This window comes from Penicillium canescens (genome assembly GCF_028828765.1).
Source record: "Penicillium canescens strain IBT 15451 chromosome Unknown utg000006l_segment0_segment0, whole genome shotgun sequence".
NCBI lineage: Eukaryota > Fungi > Ascomycota > Eurotiomycetes > Eurotiales > Aspergillaceae > Penicillium > Penicillium canescens.
In genome coordinates, this window is record NW_026703968.1 from 4100313 (window position 1) to 4122118 (window position 21806).

General features: G+C 46.4%; 11 protein-coding genes across 11 annotated transcripts; 7 read left to right on the forward strand and 4 right to left on the reverse strand.

Moving 5' to 3' along the window:
- Nucleotides 1-81: 81 nt before the first annotated feature.
- On the reverse strand, nucleotides 82-1653 carry N7446_010372 (glycoside hydrolase family 88 protein; the record flags this gene model as incomplete). The annotated part of the gene is made up of 3 exons (XM_058519115.1): nucleotides 82-1356; nucleotides 1413-1574; nucleotides 1627-1653. 3 exons carry the CDS (start codon nucleotides 1651-1653, stop codon nucleotides 82-84), a joined length of 1464 nt encoding a protein of 487 aa, XP_058369903.1.
- Nucleotides 1654-2096: 443 nt separating this feature from the next.
- N7446_010373 (putative MFS transporter) lies at nucleotides 2097-3848 on the forward strand (the record flags this gene model as incomplete). Its single annotated transcript, XM_058519116.1, has 5 exons — nucleotides 2097-2384; nucleotides 2444-2670; nucleotides 2722-2800; nucleotides 2854-3327; nucleotides 3405-3848. The coding sequence occupies 5 exons, from the start codon at nucleotides 2097-2099 to the stop codon at nucleotides 3846-3848; spliced, it is 1512 nt and encodes a 503-aa protein (XP_058369904.1).
- A 452-nt stretch (nucleotides 3849-4300) lies between these two features.
- Nucleotides 4301-5685, reverse strand: N7446_010374 (glycoside hydrolase family 27 protein; the record flags this gene model as incomplete). Its single annotated transcript, XM_058519117.1, has 5 exons — nucleotides 4301-4867; nucleotides 4929-4999; nucleotides 5057-5295; nucleotides 5358-5603; nucleotides 5672-5685. The coding sequence occupies 5 exons, from the start codon at nucleotides 5683-5685 to the stop codon at nucleotides 4301-4303; spliced, it is 1137 nt and encodes a 378-aa protein (XP_058369905.1).
- Nucleotides 5686-6020: 335 nt separating this feature from the next.
- On the forward strand, nucleotides 6021-6521 carry N7446_010375 (uncharacterized protein; the record flags this gene model as incomplete). The annotated part of the gene is made up of 2 exons (XM_058519118.1): nucleotides 6021-6319; nucleotides 6398-6521. 2 exons carry the CDS (start codon nucleotides 6021-6023, stop codon nucleotides 6519-6521), a joined length of 423 nt encoding a protein of 140 aa, XP_058369906.1.
- Nucleotides 6522-7420: 899 nt separating this feature from the next.
- N7446_010376 (uncharacterized protein) lies at nucleotides 7421-8761 on the forward strand (the record flags this gene model as incomplete). The annotated part of the gene is made up of 3 exons (XM_058519119.1): nucleotides 7421-7426; nucleotides 7476-8289; nucleotides 8366-8761. 3 exons carry the CDS (start codon nucleotides 7421-7423, stop codon nucleotides 8752-8754), a joined length of 1209 nt encoding a protein of 402 aa, XP_058369907.1. The 3' UTR covers nucleotides 8755-8761.
- Nucleotides 8762-9425: 664 nt separating this feature from the next.
- On the forward strand, nucleotides 9426-10862 carry N7446_010377 (putative endo-polygalacturonase; the record flags this gene model as incomplete). The annotated part of the gene is made up of 1 exon (XM_058519120.1): nucleotides 9426-10862. The coding sequence occupies one exon, from the start codon at nucleotides 9426-9428 to the stop codon at nucleotides 10860-10862; it is 1437 nt and encodes a 478-aa protein (XP_058369908.1).
- A 1889-nt stretch (nucleotides 10863-12751) lies between these two features.
- N7446_010378 (fungal specific transcription factor domain-containing protein) lies at nucleotides 12752-14021 on the forward strand (the record flags this gene model as incomplete). The annotated part of the gene is made up of 3 exons (XM_058519121.1): nucleotides 12752-12864; nucleotides 12926-13498; nucleotides 13571-14021. 3 exons carry the CDS (start codon nucleotides 12752-12754, stop codon nucleotides 14019-14021), a joined length of 1137 nt encoding a protein of 378 aa, XP_058369909.1.
- A 49-nt stretch (nucleotides 14022-14070) lies between these two features.
- N7446_010379 (Major facilitator superfamily domain general substrate transporter) lies at nucleotides 14071-15775 on the reverse strand (the record flags this gene model as incomplete). The annotated part of the gene is made up of 5 exons (XM_058519122.1): nucleotides 14071-14336; nucleotides 14386-14842; nucleotides 14896-15057; nucleotides 15112-15534; nucleotides 15587-15775. 5 exons carry the CDS (start codon nucleotides 15773-15775, stop codon nucleotides 14071-14073), a joined length of 1497 nt encoding a protein of 498 aa, XP_058369910.1.
- A 589-nt stretch (nucleotides 15776-16364) lies between these two features.
- On the forward strand, nucleotides 16365-17476 carry N7446_010380 (aminotransferase class IV; the record flags this gene model as incomplete). The annotated part of the gene is made up of 3 exons (XM_058519123.1): nucleotides 16365-16442; nucleotides 16492-16596; nucleotides 16646-17476. The coding sequence occupies 3 exons, from the start codon at nucleotides 16365-16367 to the stop codon at nucleotides 17474-17476; spliced, it is 1014 nt and encodes a 337-aa protein (XP_058369911.1).
- Nucleotides 17477-18086: 610 nt separating this feature from the next.
- N7446_010381 (putative GPI anchored protein) lies at nucleotides 18087-19355 on the forward strand (the record flags this gene model as incomplete). The annotated part of the gene is made up of 2 exons (XM_058519124.1): nucleotides 18087-18991; nucleotides 19055-19355. The coding sequence occupies 2 exons, from the start codon at nucleotides 18087-18089 to the stop codon at nucleotides 19353-19355; spliced, it is 1206 nt and encodes a 401-aa protein (XP_058369912.1).
- Nucleotides 19356-19874: 519 nt separating this feature from the next.
- On the reverse strand, nucleotides 19875-21482 carry N7446_010382 (uncharacterized protein; the record flags this gene model as incomplete). Its single annotated transcript, XM_058519125.1, has 5 exons — nucleotides 19875-20713; nucleotides 20760-21002; nucleotides 21062-21177; nucleotides 21227-21335; nucleotides 21386-21482. 5 exons carry the CDS (start codon nucleotides 21480-21482, stop codon nucleotides 19875-19877), a joined length of 1404 nt encoding a protein of 467 aa, XP_058369913.1.
- Between the last annotated feature and the right edge of the window lie 324 nt (nucleotides 21483-21806).

The following is a 21806-nucleotide window of genomic DNA, read 5'->3' on the forward strand; positions in this document are numbered from 1 at the left end:
CAATTCTATATTGTCTACCTAACTTTCTTTGTACGAACACAGCAAAATCGAATCGTGTTTCCGGCCATTTTTCTTCATGTTCTACTCGTGCCCCGACAGATCAGTTAAGCCCATGCGAAGAAGCATATTGCCGAAAAGCAAGAAGTAATAGTCTGCATACACCAGCCCATGGTTGGACCACCGCCTTGGCGCGAACTCGTAGTTGTTGATGGTGGCACCGTCCAGAATTGTCTCGCAGTTTACTATCGAGTTGAAGCTCTGCGAGACACACAATAAGTCGAAACCATCACTAGCACATTCATCGATATATCCTTCTGGATATACTGCAACTTGCAGTGCGGGATGGGTGACCCCAAACTGAAGTGTTTGCCGGCTCATATTCGTGTGGACAACAGCATTAACGAGCTGGAACGCTTCCTGGAGATAGTTATCCGCCTCTATGCCGCCCTTTAGCGCTTTATAAAGAAGCAACAAACCACAAGCGGCAACCATAGCAGCAGACGTATCCCGAGGACTCGTCTCCGTCACCGGCGCAGTCAAATCCCAGTATGGAACGCCATCAGCCGGCAAATGCGCAATGAAGTACTTCGCCAGGTCCCTGGCCGTGTTCAAGAATACAGAGTCCTGCGTCCACTCATAAGTCTGCATGAACCCCAGAATACCCCATGCCTGTCCTCGAGCCCAGCAACTATCGTCGCTGTACCCCTGGTTCGTGAACCGGGATTTGACACCCCCGGTCTCTGCATCGAAGTTTATGACATGGAATGTACTTTTATCCTCGCGGATATGATGTTTGCGCGTTGTGTGCGCATGTGCCTGTGCCATATCATACAGCGCTCGATTTGAAGTTTCCTTTGCAGCCCAGAAAAGGAGATCCAGATTTAGCATGTTATCGATGATGACCAGAAAGTCGCGCGACGGGTCTGTGAACTTGTATTTTTGCGTAATGCAGACGTCCCAGCTTCGAAGACACTGCGTTGTCGCGTTGAACCGGCTTGCAAGGGAGTGTGCAGCCATGATCAGAGTGTTGAATGCCGCTGGATCTCGATGTATTTCCCAGGACTTCATAGCCCATGGTGCAATCATGAAGCCAAGATCATGTGTGTCGCGCTTCAATGCATTCTGGTGTAAGTTGGCGGTCCACCAACGGCATAGATGCTCGAGCTGGAGTTGGTGTGGTCTGATTTGCGATTTGCCATCGGGTGATAGTGGCTTGTATTGAGGATACTGAATAGCGCGTTCGAGGAGGAGGTATAGCGACCCTGGGAAGAAGCCTGATGTCCAGAAGTCCAGTGTTCGGTAGACATAGTTGCCGCTTCCGTCGGTGTATTCGGGATAGAGTATTGGGGGATTAAGCTGGACTTATTTAGAAACTGTTTTCATGTTTTTTTTTTTTTTGGTGGTCTTCTTACAGTTCCTAATGCGCGAGTTGCCACGCTCCAGACCTTAGCCTCAACAGATGCAGAGAAAAGAGCCTCTGTTACCCGCTCCAATGGAGCCTGTGGTGATCCTTTGATACCATTTACCCCATCCATGCCCTTTCTCTCGGTTTTCGCCCGCTTGTGGCTAGGTTCCTGGTTACCATGTCAGCAAGACGTATCACTGAAGCTTTATAGTTCAACATACTGTGACGGGTGTGTCGTCTAGAGACATTGCAATTTCTCAGACATTCCCGGTCAAACTCACACTATTTATCGATTTTTATGAACATTGTCGGCTCTTGGTGTGAGGCCTAGATGTCGGGCGAAGTACCGGCACTTCATCCGCAATGAGGAGATTGGACATATAGAGGCTCAAAGAGATAGCTAAGCTTCCAATTAAGCGTAGGTAACTCGCTGAATCCTCCCAGAGAGCTCTGCGGCACAAACACCGGATCCAGCATTCTTGGCTGGCGTCCGGGGGAATGTCCGGCACTTCCTCCGCTGTGGCGTCCTGGTGGGTTGACCCCTCCTGCCTGCAATTCTTTTTGTGGAGGTAATCTCTGGGCTGCTTTCAATAGAAGATGAGATGTGATATGGAAAGCAAGATTGCTACAAATACTGACTGAGAGGCTCCCTACGAGAGGTGTTTCCCACCTTACTGCTTCCTTGCGCACCATGGCCTCGAAAGACAGCGAAATGGCAGCGACCGTTCACCAAGAAGAAATGCATTCAAACCTGGATATAACAGATAAACAAGAAGTGAAAGAGAAGACCGATCTCTATGCACCTGACCCCCATATTGAAATTGACACGGCCACCGACCGACTGCTTTTCTGGAAGATCACCCGCCGCGTCCTTGTTATCCAGGTCATCACCTATTTTTGTCAGTCTCTTGATAAAGGAATCTTGAACTATGCCTCTATCATGGGGATTAAGGATGATACCCACCTAGTGGGCCAGCAGGTAAGCCTTTCATACATTAAGCATTTTTCACGGATCGCTGATCGGTATTCGTGCCCTAGTATTCGTGGTTAGGAACAATTCTCTACATTGGCATTCTTGTTGGCGAGTATCCGCAGAACCTGCTCTTACAAAAACTTCCTGTGGCGAAGACACTAGCTGTCAATGTATTTATCTGGGGAGCCGTTGTAGCGTGCTCAGCGGCTTCTACCAACTTTGCGTCCCTTATGGTGGTCCGATTCCTACTTGGATTCTTTGAGAGTTGTGTTCAGCCTGCTATGATGCTAGTGTAAGTGTTTTCACAAGCTCAGTGGATGGCCATTGGCTGACCTTTATGAAGGACCGCAATGTGGTATAAAAGAGAGGAACAAGCCGTCTTGAACTCAATTTGGTATTGCATGACTGGGGTGCAACTGATTGTAAACAGCCATACCATCACCCTATTCTTTGAACTAAATGCTAACAAGCTTAGATCGGAGGTCTTTTAGCCTTTGGTGTCTCTCACTTCACAGACGGACCGATTAAGAGTTGGCAGCTTCTGTTCTTGGTCCTCGGTCTTTTCACATGCTGTTGGTCATTTTTTATAGGACTCCTCCTTCCTGATAGCCCTATATCGGCAAAGTGCTTTACGGAGGATGAGAAGCGCTTGATGATCGAACGAGTGCGGCACAACGAGACTGGCATTGAGAACAAAGAGTATAAGAAGTACCAAATTATCGAGGCCATTAAAGATCCTCTGGTTTGGTGCTGTGTTATGCTCATTCTTGTTGCTAACTTGGTAATTGGTGGCTTGGGGGTGTTCTCCAATCTCATTATTCAGAAGTTTGGCTTCTCGCTACTTCAAACGCAGCTCCTTAACATTGCCCAAGGAGCTTGGACTATTATTGTCATGGTTGGGTCTGCATGGGCATCCCAACACTTCCAGCAGACATGTCTTGTGATGATTGTAAGTATATTCAGGTTTCTAACTGGGTAGCACCACGTGGGTTCTATAGGGAAGCTTCAGCGGCTGACCAGATATAGACATGCGCAATCCCAGCAATTGTCGGGACAATAGTCATCATGGTGGTTACCCCGACTCCGTCAAATGCAGGTGGAATGCTGATTGCATTCTATTGCACGCAATTTTTCCTTGCACAAGGCAACATGATTATTTCACTTATCACCCGAAATGTTGCAGGGCAGTCTAAGAAAAGCTTCACCATGACTATGCTATTCGTTGGTTGGTCTGTCGGAAACCTGATTGCGCCTCAGATCTTCCAAAACAAAGATGCTCCTCGTTATCTGCATGGCTTCTTGGCGCATATTGTTATTTATGCCGTGTATGTTGCCCTAGTTATCCTCACTCGGGTGATAATCATGGCTAGGAACCGTTCGAAGAAGCAGGCGGCGAGTGAAGTGGTTCATGACTTGGCTTTCGAGGATCTCACTGATCGCGAGAACCCAAATTTCCGTTATGTATACTAGGACTAAAGAGCTAACGCAAGCCTCGTAAATCTTTATTGACAGAATACAACCCAAACGATTTACCAGGGCTGTATGACCCAGCCCATAAGAGCTATCGTTGATAAAGCCTATGTAATTCCCCTTTCACTCCGCTGGAGAAGGGGGGTCACATTTTATGATGCTAATTTGATAATTGACGACGAAGAAGTCGTATCCTCTTTGACTATGTGATCCTGGGTAATTTAGAACTGTCCAAACTTGCCCAAATTCAAGTGATTACTAGTTTAAGTCAATATTTGGATCTTCCAACTATCAGTTACATATAGTGTAGATTGGAAGTTAAGGCTCACGTAGATTTAAGACTAGCGATGTGAAATTAGTATCCATTCTAGTGCAAATTTGCTTAATTGTATCTATAATATGAGCATTTTATGCCCAGACATCTTATTTTGAGATAATGTAGCATTTAAGCTCTAGCTGAGAACAAGAGCTTTGGTCTGGTGTGTAGCTACCTGTAATGTAAGGTTCCCCTTTGCTTGACCAAGATTCCTTGCGCCCCATATATCTCGGACCCTGTAGGAAGAATAGGACTTCAGACCTGGGATATCACCAAGCGAAATATTGACAGTGGCTGTGTTTGCCAGTTCACTGAGTATTAAAATCAAAACCTTCCCTCCAGTCAATGGTCCAGCCCAAACCTGAAAGCTTTTGTCTTTGCTCAAGTTCGGAATATATGTCACTGCTTCACCAAGGGCGTCTTGTGAGATAGCGATGATCTCCTTGTTTCTCAAGACGTTCAGACTTTCGTTGGAGAGCGTTTGGAGATCAGCCCCAATTATCAAAGGTGATTTCAACGCGGCCCAAAATGTCAGGTGGGTCTGCTGTTCATGGAGCGTCATGTTGCCGTTGCCAATCTCGAGCATATCCATATCGGCCCAACTTCCAGGTTTCTGAAAGGCGCTGAGCTCTCTCATTTTTCGGATGATAGTTAGCACACTGCAGCCAGCATAACCAACGTCCAAGCAGTATGCTGTTTTGCACTGTTTCGCTCGTTAGCATACGATCTAAAATATACAACATCAACACAAAGAATAAACTCACAGCGCAGTCTTTACCAGTGTCACCAAAAACACCAGTGATATCTCCCGATATACGATATGATTGGCTGATCTCTAATGTCGTGTAAAAATTTAGCGACAATGCAAAAGAAAGTTGTAATGGAAGCTCACCATCAGCCCAATACCAAGGGAATTGGTGGCCCCACTGGCAGATAGAATAGAAGATAGATCGGCCACTATTCCGGAGTGCATCTCTCATGGCTGAGAACCGAATCTGTGGGCTTTCAGTGTTGGCTTGGAACCCACCGCAATTATCATATTTGAGGTAGTCAATGCCCCACGCGGCATAAGTTGCAGCGTCGAGCTCTTCGTATCCCCAGGACCCCGGATAGAATGCGCAGTCATATATCCTTGAAGCTTTAGTTAGTATAAATATTGATAGAAATAATGCGGATGCCTTATGGTGGCGTACCCAGCGTCGCTATAGATTCCTACTTTTAGCCCCTTGCTATGAACGAAATCTGCAATCGCGGCTATTCCTTTGGGAAACCTGGTAGTGTTTGGTTGCTGACGTCCATCCTCATCCCTTGTCATTGCTTGCCAGCCTTCATCCATAATGAGGTAATTATAGCCCGCATCACGGAGGCCAGTACTAACAAGTAGGCTAGCGGTGTTCTCTATTATCGTTTGGTTGATATTTGCTTTGAATGAGTTCCAGCTAGTGAATAGTTGATGTGAGTCTAAATCGAATTGTTTAGCATACGTGTGAGTACATGGAACACATACCTGTTCCAGCCCATTTGGGGAGTGGCGGCCAACCCTCCCAGGACTCCTGGCAGCATACATAACCCAAAGCTAAACTTTGTTCCTGTTGTAGTTGCTATCATTATCTTTGTCTTGGATTCTTAGGCCACGAAATTTTGCTTTAATACACTAACAATAGCCCTTCAACTTATGGTTGTTTTTGGATTCTTATTTATGCCGCGCTATTCAAATGATGAGGGGGTTCACGGGGTATTTGCCGGAGCACAACCCCGCCGCTGTATTTCCTGCTAATCTTAAAACTGAAGATATCAGTCGGCCTTCTAGTCGGCCTCGTTCTCGACTAAGCGAGCCAACTATACTAACTACCGTGATGTCTATCGTGTTCCTTTTGTTCTTTAATGCCCTTGTGTGGGCCGCTGGCGAAAAGCTCGGCTATGTCAAAGAACCACCACAAGTCTACGTCGCCCCAAAGCCTGCAAACATCACGACATTATTAAATTTCATTGACTCGAGAGAGGATCTTTCAAACTTATCACAGATATTGAGAGAGCCAGCGGGCTTTGTCAAGGCATTTGACACTTCTCCCACTTGGTCTTTCACTTTCTTCGCACCCAGTAACGAGGCCTTTGAACACACCGGCGCCTACTATTCCTCATTTGCTGCAACACCGTATGTCCTACCAATGTTTTTCAATTTGGTACTCATTATAGCCCTATAATTACTAACTGAATTTCATTCCCTAAACAGGAAAGGCAAATGGTGGATTGGTAATTTGATCAACCATCACTACATCCCTAATTCGAAGTTGACAACCAGTAACTTCAATTCAACCTTGTCGCGCGTGCAGGTTAGTTGTTCTTTCCTGCGTTAGGCTTTTAGTGGATGATCTAACAGCCCAAATCTCCAAGTAGACCGCAAGTTATCTTTATATTAGTACAATCACGGGCGAAAGTGGTCAAGTGAAGATCAACAACGTTGCAACAGTCACCGGACCAGATAATTCAGTCACAAGTGTGAGTCTCACTTTACCTACCCATCGACGACTTAGGAACATAATAATTGACCTCCCCTCTATTGTATTAAAGGGAGTTATTCATATCGTCGACCGAATCCTTGATCCGACGAGTCAGCTGTTCGAGTCCGATTTGCCTAAAGTTTCACAGAATTTCATCGCAGGAAGTTGTTCGAATCCTAGTCTGCCTTACTGTTAGAAAGGTAAGTTTGGTTAGAGAAATTGGAAAGGCTGTTCTCATTTCGTACAAAACTTGGCCATAGCTCGAGAGGTGCGACGTACTCGAAAGTATTATAGCAACCTACTAAATGGACGCTCTTGTGGCCAAATAGACATCCTTTTCACTTGCTTTATTGGCCTGGGGATTATGACTACTAGTATGGTACCCTAGATAAGAAGATATCCAAACAGCCCAAAAAGCGGCTTCAACTACAAGCTTAGAAATATACACAACCCCTAATTATGATTGCTCGCCCTTAATGCTTTCTAGATAACGGAGTTGCCGGAGGAAACAAAAATAGGTATAAAACTGCAGAACTTTACATTATCTGGATCACGCTAATATCCCGCAAAAGCTTTATATTCCCCGCATTTTCGTCTCCGGAGTAGTCCCCGGAGATGGCACGAGATGTAGAATGCGGGGAACAGAAATATCTATCGCGGGTTAATACATAAAATTCTTCGGCAAAGCTGCAAGTAATGAAGATTTCCGTGTTTGCAACATCCCACATTCAGCACGATCATCACATTGAACCGAGATGCAGGTCAGTGGATATACAATCTGGCTTTGATAATGAATTAATTTGGTTTTAGGTAAATCAACTGTTATTTGTCGCAGTTACCTTCCTCGGCACTTGCTCAGATGCAAGTGTCAATGATGTTCCGGATATATACGGACCTCTTCCAGTGATAGCTGTCTCCAATGTGGACAACATCAATCCTTACCTCAAAAGGCACCCAGGTGATTTTGCTCATCCCGGCCTCTGGCACTCGCACGACGACCTGGAGCGTATTCGCAACAATGTTCTGTCCAATAAGGAACCCTGGGCATCTACTTTCGCCAATTTCAGTACCGACGCCCATTCCCTTTCAAATTATACCATGAAAGGACCATACTCTGTCCTGTCGCGAGGAAAAATCAGTAACTACACCTCATTCGCTAGTGATTCACGTGCTGCATGGCAGAACGCCATGATGTGGTATATTACCAAAGATCAGGCTCATTGGGATCGCAGTACCTCAATCCTTGACGCCTGGGGGTCCAACTTGACAAATATCATTGGTACCGATCGCTCACTATTGATCGGGTTAGACGGAGATCTTTTCGTCAATGCAGCTGAAATAATGCGCTGGGAGGGCAACTGGACTGAAGCGGGTGCTTCGTGGCGAGGAGGCTCCGGCTTCAGTAATCAGTTATATTGGCTGTTTTCTCGACAGGCAGCTGTCATAGGGCAGGCAAACTACGGTATGGTCAGCATCAAGTCTTTGTTGAGCTTTGCGGTCTACTTGGATGACGTCACTCTATACAACTATGCCATGAACGCTTTCATCAACGACCCCTGTGCTGGTATCTTCGCCATGTACAAACCATCGACAGGACAATCGGTGGAATCAGGTCGGGATCAAGGTACGTATCACCCCCTCAGTGCCCTATCATCTCCGGATAATTGGATGAAGCAAGCTTATTCTGATGTATGAACCAGGTCACACAATATCTGGTATTGCATGGACTGCATATGCAGCTCGAGTGGCACAAACTCAAGGGGTTGACCTCTACAAGCTTGGAGACAACCTTTTGCTCAAGGCATCCGAATACTCTGCAGCATATAATCTGAACGAGACCGTCGCTTATGATCCAGCATGGCATAGATGTGAAGCAGTCCTAGTTGGTGCTCCTTGGGCCACTATCGCCGAATATAATAGGGGGATATCTAATGCGCTACCGGCTTGGGATATACTGTACTACCAATATGTTGTTAAACGTAAGTTGAAGGCACCATGGACCAGCAAGGCTCAGAGCGAGGAAGGTCCGGAGGGAGCTGTGGCAACGAATGATCACCCAAGCTGGGGAGGACTTATTTGGGCTTACTAGATCAGGAACTAAAAGTGAGATTTCTTCATTGCATCAGATCACTTACATCGTACCTTTTCTAGAATCAATAGAGGCCTATAATTTTGCAAAATGTGGATATTCGATACCGTGGAAACACTTATAGCAGTATCATTGGCCGTCCATATTTACAACGCTGTAGTATCCTACCTGGTACTACTGATATCCCTTGGCTAGCTATAGAAATCTACCCATAGCCGTAAGGTAGCGCGCTTAGGGGTTAATTCAGCATAAGATATTAGAATCCCGTTTGCTAGGTGCCCAAGGAATGGCTGAAGGGCTGGGAGTAGTTGCACCAGTGACCCGAGAAAGCTAGAGCTAGGCACCAGGAGCTTGTCCGGCACTTTGTCCGCTCCTCCGTCACCCTTGTAAAAACCTTATGTTCTGCCTCTGCGCTTTTTATCAATAATAATCCACTTCCTTTGATACCCCGCAGTACTCAACTCCGCAATGAAGGCTGCCGGTCTTACAGAGGGGGTCCAACATGGCGATCAGCAGGGTGTATACGGACCATTTGCCGGACTATTCTGATATAACGAAGTGGAAGGAAATCTTCAAGTAGCGGTTCACAGAGCTCTTAAGGGCCGAAAAAATAACCCAGCGGATTCAACAGACGCGGAGATCTCGTGAGGTACCAATTTCAACTGATCGCAATGGCCATGTTTGGCCTTCTTGCTACGATATGCCTCGTTGCATTTGCAACGGCAACTTCCCAATCTGGGAACAACAAGTTACAAGCCTACTCAGTCCCTTCCGAAGTGATTCTGGGCTCATCCTTTGACGTCAGCCTACACGTCCATGGTGGCAAACCAGAGAGCCTAGGAACCTATCAGGTACCGCTCCACGAAATCAATACAACAACTGGGGCTGCAATCACTCATCTATCTTCAATGGCCTATTTCGATTTTTCTGGAACTGTGCAAGTATCCATTCGATACAACACTACGCCGATCAAAGGCGTTCGCATTCGCCCCGATTCTTATGATATCACTCCCACCGTTCACAACGGCACGATTACTTTTACCTTGACGCAACCACGAAGCATTGTTGTTCAGGTTAACGACGACATATTTGACTGCCTTCATCTTATCGGAAATCCGATTGAGGCCGATGTCCCGGCGCCGACTGACCCAGATATTATTTACTTTGGGCCTGGTTATCACACCGTGGATGGTAGTGTTCTCAATGTTTCATCTGGTCAGACGGTATATCTTGCAGGCGGCGCAGCTCTTGCTGCCAGTATCAACTTTTCCAACTCTTCAAACGCGTCTATTCGTGGCCGAGGTGTCATCTATAAACCGAGCAGCGGGATTTCAGTAGTGTCCGCGCAGAACATTACCATTGACGGTATTACATTTATCAACACTAAATTCAATGTTGCCCAAGCAGATGGCGTCACTATCAAAGATATCAGATCCTTCAGTGGAACGCAATGGGGCGACGGTATGGATTTCTATTGCTCCAAAAACGTGCTGGTTACAGGAGCCTTCATGCGAAATTCGGACGATTGCGTCGCCATCTATAATCACCGGGATGACTTCTATGGAGATAGTGAGAATATCACCATTGAGAACTCGTCTTTATGGGCTGATGTTGCGCATCCCATCAATATCGGGACTCACGGGAACACTGATAACCCTGAGACCATATCAGACATCGTCATTCGGAATATCGACATCCTAGATCACCGTGAGATGCAGGTACTCTATCAAGGATGCATTGCTGTCAATCCCGGTGATGGAAACTTGGTACGCAATCTCCTCATCGAAGACGTTCGGGTTGAGGATTTCCGGATGGGCCAGTTGATAAACATGCGAGTCATGTTCAACACGGATTATAATACCTCTCCGGGGCGAGGGATCTCAAATGTCACAATTCGCAACCTGAATTACAATGGAGTCAACGCTAACACTTCAATTCTGGTTGGATATGATGATTCCAGGAGTATTGAGGATGTTACCTTCCAAAACCTCACAATCAATGGGAAGATTATTTCCGATGCGATGAAAAAGCCACGTTGGTATTTGACTACGGATTTCATCCCAGCATATGCCAATGAGCATGTTAAGAACCTCAACTTCCTACAGTGATAGCTACACCAAAATTAAAATGAAGCCCTGAACTAATTCAAATTCTCACATCCACACTCTCTAAATTTAACCTTAAGTCCACTTCCAGTGCGTCGAAGGGCGGCCTTCCTCCAAAGTTGGAAGACATGCTCGCCCGGTTGATATAGGCGCTTGGCCGTTAAAGCTCTTGGAATCGTTTACGGATGTTGATACGGATTCAGACAACGTGCGTCTCTCAATAATGGCCTACCAGTGGCGGTCCAAAGTGGCAAATAGGCCAGGGGAATGCCAGAATATCTTCTTGTAGGACTGGAAGGAAATATATAGTCTACCACTCGGGAGATCACTTCTGGCGGCAGTGACACCATTTTGTACTTGCATATGCGGAGTAAAGCATAAGCTATGAAGATACCGATGCAGGTAGACAATGTCGAGGTCGCGTGAGCGAGGCTACTCAGCTTTTCACCCTGGTATGAAGCGCATCAATCAATCAAACCCTGGAAGTCGTGGCGGACCCAATGTGCTGACTACGGCTGTATTGCCTACATTATATTTAATATACCTCGATTAGTCCGCATAGTCATAAGCAATAAGTTCTTTATACCCCACCTTTATATAATTTGTATGATAAACCCGAGGAACTTGCCAATGGGCAAAAAGAGGTGAAAAAAAGAGGATAAAATAGGGCGATAAAAAAACAATTAAAACGGTATATTCTTGTGGAGACTGCCTAGTATTCTATCAGTAGCACTGTAGGCAACATTCAATACTCCATCTCCTAAACCAACTGCCGGCAGAATTCGTTTAGCCTGATGGCGGTAATAGACTGCCGTAGCTTACTAAGAGCGGCTCCCGGAGTCTTGGAAGATCAGGAAGGACCTCACCTTCATGCCAATGCCAATGACTTAGAGAAAATGGACAGTTATCCGCCATCGGTGGTGAAGTCCTGTAGCAGATGTCGGGCCAGGAAAGTGAAGGTTAGTCCATGAGTCTCGACTCGGTGAATTCTGCTGAATATACAAAGTGTAATCTGAAAGTCCCTCAATGCTCGGCATGCGAAAAGCAGGGGGAAGTGTGCAACATCACTGAATACGTTGCCTATCCCTATGCACTCGTGGAAAGCCTTCATTCAAGGGTAAAAGAACTCGAGGAAAATCTTGCAGCCGGCAAAGATGGCTCGACATACAATCAGCATACGGGTGAACCATCTACTAATACCCCGCTCGTAACTTCAGGGAAATCGGCTTCACCTGATGTGAGCAAGGAAGCCGAGGAGGTGGGTGTCCTAGCCATTGGATTTGCTGACCGGTATTCCCAAGCTAAATATGGTGAGTTTATTGCTTGACTTTTTTCGACGTATGTACCGGCCTAATGGCTAATTGAAACTATTAGTTGGTGCCGCTGCTGGCTCAACTTTCGCTCGAATATTCTTCAAACAAGTTGGCATGACCATTTCATCGACCTCGGGCCCAGGAAATGTAGGGGATGAAGACGATGGAATGGCGTACACAGCTTCAATTCCATCGAAAGCGATTTCTAGATATCTACTTTCTACTTATATCGCAAGGGTTCATCTGTGGTGGCCTTTCTTGGATCTTCGGCACATACGATATTGCTTTCGAAAGATTTACCATGAGCCACATAACTGCGCAGACTTAGAACGGTTTACGTTTTTTATACTCCTTGCGCTGGCCGCCGATGAAGCTCGGCACGATGGTACCTACTCTTTGATGCTGGATTATAATACTCCGGGCGATTACTTTCAAACTGCGCTCCACTTTTTCAAACGATTTCGTGACTACCCTCGTGATCTCGCGGGCCTCCAGGCAGTTTTATTGGTGACACTTTGGATGCTCAATTCGCCCTCGTGCAAAGATAGCAATGATCTTTGGCATTTCACAAGATATGCGATGTCCATAGCGCTCGAGCTGGGACTTCATCGACATAATCCATCGTGGAGCTTCAGCCCAGAAGAAATTGAGATTAGATCTCGCACATGGTGGACTGTTTACAGCTTGGAGAGGTTCGTGCTGAATCAAGGCGACCTAGTCTTCGCAATAGCTGGAACAATCTGACGCGCACAGCAGATTCATAGCTCTCAACACGGGCAGAGTTCTATCAGTACGCGATCAGGCAATCGATACAGCAATTCCTTCGCTCAGTAGTGTTGATCAACTTACCGACCACGAGGCAAAAACTGCAACTCTATTCCATACCAGATCGGTGTGGCTCTTTGTCCGTATGATCGACCTTCGGAAGATTGCAGGTCGCATTTTGGAGTCCATTTACATCGCCCGAGATCGAGATGGGCGATGTTCATCACTCACTTTCCAGGAGGTTTGCTCTATCTCAGACGATCTACACCGTCAAATGGACCACTGGAAAATCCAACTTGATGCTGCAGATATTGGGTCACTACGGGCGGGCAAACTGATGAGGATTGAATACTGCACGATGCTGATGCACTTAAATCGTCCCTCGCCGGCATTTATGGTTCCCTCTCAAAATATGGTTGCAGTCTGCTCTCATGCATCATCCAGTGCTCTCCATCAATGGGCAGCGATGGCATCTGAGTCTGGGATCGATTCTATCTGTAGATGCTATCGTCACTTACATGATATTCTCATGGCGGGCTTGGTTCGTCTGTACAGTGACTGGTAAGCTGACAAATTTCCCCCGCCTACTACAACACTCTGGGCAATATACTGAATCCAATTCTGCCTTATCAGGCACATTCAAAGATTTGCTCCGACATCCAGATCAATTATCCGACCCGAAGATGCTGCAATTTGTCTAGACTTGCTTAGCAAGGGAACCGCCAATCTTCACGACCACTCTCTCTCTAGATTCCAGCTCATGTTCTCTAACCTACGAGAGAAAGTCTATGCTTCCAAATATGGCTTTGACGGTGTAAACCAGGGTATTTCCTTTTCCCAAACTACAGAAATGCCAACATTCGCCGGTCCACCAGATATAATGGGGGGCGGGGGAGACACCGAATATGTCCCTAATACTGATATGGATATCATGGCATTAAATTCAGAGGGCCTAGAGGGTTATTTGAGCCAAATGTCGACCATTTTTGGCAACGAGATGCTTGATATCGATGACACGCTGACAGCATGGTATGGATCTGTTCTAAACGACATTGGTGATACTGAAAACATGCGAACGGGGTGACGGAATCACAAAACCATGCCTATTCAACAGTTGTATAACTATATCCAGTTCAATATGTATATCTAAACCTATTGTTCTCCCTATCGGTTAAATCATCCATATCCGCTTCAATCCCCGCAACATCCATACCGGGCTGCTCACTGATTCGTCCATGCACACGATCACGGTGCTGATTGGAAATAAGACATGAGATGAAATACAAAATTCCGGTTACTGTCATAATGGCAAAGCAGCATAGCATTGCGCCAATTCCAAGTGGATAATGCGGTGCCTGGGTTCCGAGAAAGAACTGTGGGCCAATAATGTTCCCAATAGCTATATTTACATTAGTAGCCATCAGACAATGTTAATGGAAAAACACTACCATAAAATATAGCTACCGAGATTGAGACGAAGCTCTTCTTTGTCGTTCCGCTTGTATTGGATGTTTGCAGACTCAATGCGATCACCCACGGCACGTTGTAGAATCCCATTATGTAAACACCGGCCAGCGAGGCAGCACGCTGTGTAGTCGGATCCAGAATATGGACCATAATAGCGCCAGCCATGGCAATCAGAGACGATATGACCCAGATCAAGCAGCGAATGTTGGGCACGAAGAATGTAAGAGTGGTGCAAAGTGCCTGGGCAACCATTGCAACTGCAGCCTGTGGTGTAGCGAGCAGTGTTGTCTTGGCTTGTGAAAATCCAAAGCCAGAGATGATTAATGGGTTGAAATTGGTGATTCCTGCGTTAGTTATCGATTGCGCTATGACAAATATCATAAGTATGTAGTATCTAGGATCTGTTAGGGCGTCAAAGATTTGGCTGGGTTTCATATCCTAAAAGACGAATGAGATTAGCTTAGCCCGCTCCAAGATATTGGAAATTTTACCCTATGAGATCCCAGTCCAGTCTGGTTCTCCGATACCCGCAAGAGTGCAATTTTCTTTTCTTCACCTGATAAGAACCAGGCGGTCGAAGGGCCATCAGGTAAGGCAAACATGACCAAGATGCCGACCAGAATAGTCACAGTCCCATAAATTATGAATATGTACTATAAAGCCTCTGTCAATGCTTATGTAAATGGCAAAAAGGTGTAGTGACTGACCTTCCATGTGGGTAAATCTCCCTTGATGTGCCCGATAGCATAGCTCAAGATGCCACCAAAAACACCCGCAAACGTATTGTACCAGAAAGCGGTCCGTAGAGGCTGCTCACTCCGTCGATACCACTTTGAGTTCATGAGCAACAAGCATGGAAGCAAGGCAGCTTCGAAAGCACCCAAGAAGAGGCGAACAACTGCGAGACCAGCAAAATTATGGCAAGCTGCCAGTAGACATAAACATGCGCCCCACGCCATGAGACAACATCCCATATATTTGCCAGTTGGGAATTTTGTTATCAGCCAGAGGTTTGGGAACTCCATGGCGAGGTATCCAAAGTAGAATATGCTCCCGAGCCAACTGTATTGTTGGCCAACCAGATGCGTGTCTGTCTTCAGGCCATATACTGCTGCGTAGGCGAGGCCATTCTAAGGGTATCTTAGATTAGTCAAGCCCAACCACCAAGTCTGGGGTAAATACCTTGTCCAAGAATGCCAGTGTCATTGCGATGACAATGAGAGGCATCACGACCAAGTCAATTTTCAGCAATACGCATCTGTATTGCGTCGCAGGGATCTCACTTTCGATCTGCCCATGGTGTATGTCATACATTATGCTGACAGGGGTTATTCCATGGTCCTTGCTATCAAAGTTCTCTGCTTGATGCATCTTTAATGAGCAGCGGGGGTGTGAGAGATTCACGTAGATAATGTGACCGTTGACCTCTAGACAAAGAGGGCGTATGGGGAGGGAGTTGAAAGAGTACTTATAAGACAATCGAGCATGAATTTCTCGAGAATAAAGAGAATGAGCATAGAAAGTGTCGGTTCTTATCTTTGGGCATGTTTGAACTCTAGATGTTTCGCAATCCAGGTATCGTGTGATGCAATCGAGCCTATTATCTCGCAAATCCCAACATGACGCTTATATAAAGCTGATATGGGTCTCCAGAATGCCAACACGCCCTGGTGTAATTCGTCGTTCAACTTTGATATTCGGGGTAGACCGAGATACCGCCTCGGGCCACACCGAGCCGTGGTGGGTCTCATCCAGCGAAACTCGGTGATACTCGGATCACACCGAAACTGAACAGGATGTCCCTCTCGGTCGACACCGAGGTATATCCCGAACCGGTTGGGGAGAATCACTCTAGGTTCTTGGATTTAAAACGTGTAATTTATCACTTCAATTGCGCGACTGGAGCATATATTTCTTCTATAAGCCAAAGTTTGGCTTCTTATTCCAAACAAATACCAAAATGGGTAACCCCAGCGATGATAGCAAAAAGGGGGCAACACACGCTACCGTTCCAAATGAGAAGAATCATCACATTCTCGTGAGTTCACCTTTAAAATAATCCGATGGCCCTCGCTAACTTGGACTAGATCGGGATGCGTGATGGAGTCAGCGGCGACTTTAAATTAGTGCCGCGAAAGGATGCAGCCATCTCTGTGTTTGATTCGAACTTCTTAGTGGGCGATGGAATCTGGGTATGGCATCCTCCAGCACGCAGAGCACAATTACTGATCATACAAACAGGAAGGAGTCCGCGCCAGAAATGGTCGAATTCAATTCGCCAAAGATCATATCAATCGGCTTTTCCAATCTGCAAAGGCAATGTTCATGGATCTGGGGCTATCCAAACTACAGCTCTTAGACCTTCTACACAAAACTCTTGACGCAAACAAGATGTCAAACGAGCCGCACGTTCACATTCGACTAGTTGTGAGCCGAGGCTTGAAGTCGACACCCTATCAAAACCCGTCGGTGAACATCGGTCTCCCACTGATCGTGATCATCCCTGAGATCAAAGCTACAGACCCTGGTGTCAAGATGCAGGGACTAAAACTGATTACATCGCATATCCGGCGAGGACCACCTGATGTCAAAGACGAGATGTGGAATCACATTTCCAAAGCAACAGATATACAAGCGTGCATCGGAGCCAATGTCACCGGTGCCGATGAATCACTGATGCTTGATTTAAACGGATTCGTCAAGACGTGCAACTCAACCAATTTCTTTATTGTTCGTGATGGCGAGGTTTGGGCTCCGACGAAGAATAATCAGATGCAGGGTATCACCCGTCAGAAATCGATTGATGCTTGTCGTGCGAATGGAATTCCTGTTCGAGAGCTCGATTTCACTCTCACGGAGGCGTATGGCGCTGACGAAGCATTCTGTACTGGGACTTTTCCCTCGCAGATCCATGTGCGAGAGATTGATGGTCGGCAGATTGGTAACGGGAAGCGCGGGACAATTACTGAGCGCATTCAGCAGTTGTATATGGAGATGGTGGTCAAGGATGCGGAGCGATCTCGGGAGGAGATTCGGCGCGACCTAGAAGTAAAACCCTTATCTAAACTCTAGATCTATACCTAGGAAGCCTTAATTTGAGGAATTAGATGTTGTTTTTTTTTGGGGGGAGGTAATAATGGTTATTTATGTACAGCAAAATTGGAATCCATGTCTGTCCATACCGGAGTGACTTTCAGCAGTATCCACTCAGATTTCTAAAATGTAAGCTATATTATATTCTCAAGATCTTTACGGATGCCACATCCAGTAACTATCCCTCCATCTCCATGTACCCACTGTATGCTTACCAATTGCAGATCATGCCTTCGAGAGATACGCGTCTTAACAGGGGTAGGCGGCCCCGGGGTAAGTAGCGGGCAAATCCCATATGAAGCAGTCAGGACCTGCATGCTCAGGAGAAGTCTCCGGAGTCTCAAACTGCTCACGCAGAGGCTGCTGTCACGCGATATGCAGCAACCCCACGGGGTAATAACCGGACTACGTCAACCTCGAGTGTTGAACGCGGGGGGAAAGTCAACAAAAGAGAACGAACAGTATCCGCTGTCAACTACCCTTGAGATAAGAAGGTATACGGGCATTGACTTTGGGGTATACAACTGTTATAAAGAGGGGATCGACCGCATATAGCACACAAAAAGAAAAATCACCAACTCTTCTCGCAATGCGCTTCTTTAACCTCATTTCTTACGCTGGGCTGTTGACCCCATCAAATGCCCACAAAAGCCCCCATTCTACCCGTGCCAACACCTTCATCCATCCAGGCCTCCTCCACACGGCCACCGACTTCACAAGAACAAGCGAAAAAGTCAACGCCAAAATCGAGCCCTGGATAACAGGCTGGAACAAATTAAAAGAAAGCTCATTTGCTTCTTTAACTTACACCGATAATCCCAAAGATATCGTCTACCGAGGAAGTGACGGCACCCACGCTGAGAACTACCCATCGCTCTACAAAGATATAGCCGCTGCGTATGCCACGGCTCTATACTGGAAGGTCACTGGAAACACTTCATATGCCGATAAAGCTATCTCCATTCTGGATGGTTGGTCGAAAACGCTCACGCAGATTTCTGGTTCTACCGATATGTACCTCGCTGCAGGTATATACGGATATGAATTCGCAAATGTAGCGGAAATCATGCGTGATTACAAGGAATGGCCGGCTAGTGATTTCAAACGGTTTGTTAGTATGATGATTGATGTGTTTTATCCTCTAAGCTATGAGTTTCTGAGAGATCATCATGCTGCCGCTATTGATCATTACTGGGCTAATTGGGATTTATGCAATATTGCTTCTGTGCTTTCGATTGGGGTTTTGTCCGATAATCGGACTATATATGAGGAGGGGATTGAGTATTTCAAGAATGGGGCTGGGAATGGGCAGATTCAGAATGCTATTTGGAAGATGTATACTGTTGATGGGCAGGTTCTAGGGCAGGGACAGGAGGCTGGAAGGGATCAGGGTCATGCTATGCTTGATTTTGCGTTGTTGGGGGCTATTGCTCAGATGGCTTACAGTCAGGGGGATGATTTGTTTGGCTATCTTGACAACATTATTCTTGCTGGGTTTGTTGCTTTATCTCTTTGGGTTACTGTTTCGCTTTTTTACATTTGCTGATTTCATTGCAGGGCTGAATACGCTGCGAAATACAACCTTGGCTACTATGTTCCTTACACGACATATACTAACAGCGATGTCACCCAAACTGTTATCAGTAACAGTAGTCGAGGCGACATTCGCCCGATCTGGGAGCTTCTCTATAACCACTACGGTGTTTTGAAGGGACTGAATGTCACTTATACTAAAAGGTACCGTGACTTGGTGGTGAGCGATGGCTCGGGAGCTGAAGGTGGAGGTGGTTATTATGGGACAACTAGTGGCGGGTTTGATCAACTTGGGTATGGAACTCTCATGTATACGCTGAAGTGAGATACAAAGAGAGTGATTCGCAATGCTGTTCTCCAGCTTCTTTCCTTCCATGCAGGATCCAAGCGCTACTTTGATTCTGAGAAAGTTGTGGATGGTTAAACTGCTGTTCTTATCATGTTAGCATGGATTGGTAAACTATGTGATATTGAGGATGTAAATCAATAATATGTTGTTTCGAAGTACAGACAGATGTTAGGAACGTATTTCAACTTCAAGGGGCAGTTAGTGTCCTATCTGAATCAGTTTTCCATTGTACCAGAAGGGGAATTCTCTTCGGAATCTGACATTTCCAACAGCGGCACATGCCAAGTTAACTCATCTCGGTCAGGACTTTACCTGACGGCATTAGATAAGTACAAGAGTCTACATAATACTAAATGACACTAATAAACATAGCAAATCGTGCAGCTCTACAAAACCTAATTGTCATAGCAGGCTTGTGTCTCGTTCATTTCAGCAAGACCGGCCAAGTCATCAAACATAAGCATGTTTCCGAATCGGGCAATGTAGATGCCTCCCTTAGATAGCCATATTGGCACAAGTAAAGGCCGGCGTCACAGCTGTCGAGTAATCATCAATAATAGCCTCCACAGCTGCATAAAGTCCAGGACCCAGAATGAATAGCCCAACACCGAAAATGAAAACATTGAGTAGGGTCAAAGTTGTCTTGCCCAGACCTGCAAATAGTGATCCACGGTTTAGCTGCCAGTAAGCAATGGCGAAGTAGATGAATCCGAAGAAAGAATCGAAGGCCGCGCTGAGCAGGGAGAGGAAGTCGCCCATGCTTGGGATGATCTCTGCGAACACAAATCCTAGCAACCACACTCCAACCATGATCAATCCCCAGACTCCCCATCCGATGGCGGTGTTGCTATGCGCGTGACGGGATGTTCCCATGGTCTTGGTGTAGATGAGCTTTGCAGTCACGTTTGCATAGATCACGCCGATGATCAGGGTGGGTACGATGACGAAGCCGAATGATGCTTTCTTGTATGCGATTGAGCCTAGACTACCAAATGCCGGGGCTGTGGAGTATTGACCCAGGTATCGGAAGCCAATAGCAGGTGGCACAACGAAAAGGATGCAGGATATAGCGGTGAGAACAGCCAAGGCTTTAGGGAAGTCTTGCGGCTTTTCCATTTCCGAGATGAAAGTCGGGAAGAGGATCTGCGGGACCCAGATAAAGGTGATGTTCAGCACGGCGTTCATGCACGCTACCCAGGTTGTTCCCGGCCGGGGGAATGCGTATGTCCTAACGAGGCCATCGGTTGGGTAGTTGCCCTTGTAGCCATAGAGGGGGGCGGGTTCAATGCCGGCAAAAACGAGGAACAGGATGATAGCGATGCCCATACAGGCGGCTGTGGATGATTAGTGGTGACCTGACCGATGGAAGCAATCACTTACAAGAGAACATCGACATGAAGCTGACATGGTGCAGTGTCCGGGGCATGGACATGATAATTCCCATAATGGTGGTAATGACTGAGAATACGGCTGTGCACAGCGAATGATCGGATAGGGTATTCAAGACCTTGGCGCCGGTCAAGACGTGGAACCCGATGAGCAGGATGTTGTTGGCCAGCAACATGAAAGCAGAGAAGTACCATGCGGCCTTGCTCCTTCCAAAGATGTAGTATCCGAAGTCACCTACCCATCTAATGTTAGCATCGAGGTGCCAACTGTGCCGAGTCGCATCCAGCACTCACAGATATCTTTGATTTGTGGGTATTTCATGATATACTTGTGCATCGTCATTGAGGTATACCAGAATATTAAGGCGCACAGGATCATGGTGATGATCCCCGGTACCCATCCCAGCACACTGAACTTCCGGTCAGTTTCCCCAATATTGAGTATGAATAATAACTCACGAGAGGGACCACGACTGGGCCATAATCGCCAGGCAGACCTGTTCACCAGCGAGTAAACAGGCGGTCTTGTGCCATGACATGGTCCGGAGTTTGATCTCATGCTGATGATCTGGGGTCTGTCAGCTCTGTAGCACGGGATCTGCATGCACTGTATCAAACCTTCGGCCACCAGGGCGGTGATGGTGTCGAAGGAATCAGAGCCATCGACATCAACGCCCAGCGCGTAGCCCGGCTCTTTCTTTTCAATGTCATTCATGGTGAGGTACAGTGAGGTGCGTAGGAGAAAAGATAAGATCAGCGATCCCTGCAGTATTTGTATGCACGTGGCTTATTTTCTCCCTTTTTTTTTTTTTTTTTTTTTTTTTTTTTTAATCTTTCCGACATCTATTTGGCTAAACCAAGTAATGGTCAATATGACAGTGATGGCGCCATAATTGGTCAAATCGCGTATCTCTTTATCGGCCATCCCGGGAGTCCAGGCACTTTCCACTCCCGGACCCCCAGATTGAATGTTACCATTGGATGATGCTATCCCAAGGTTTTCACTAAGGCTTAGCCTAATAAGAAATAGTAAGCTTAC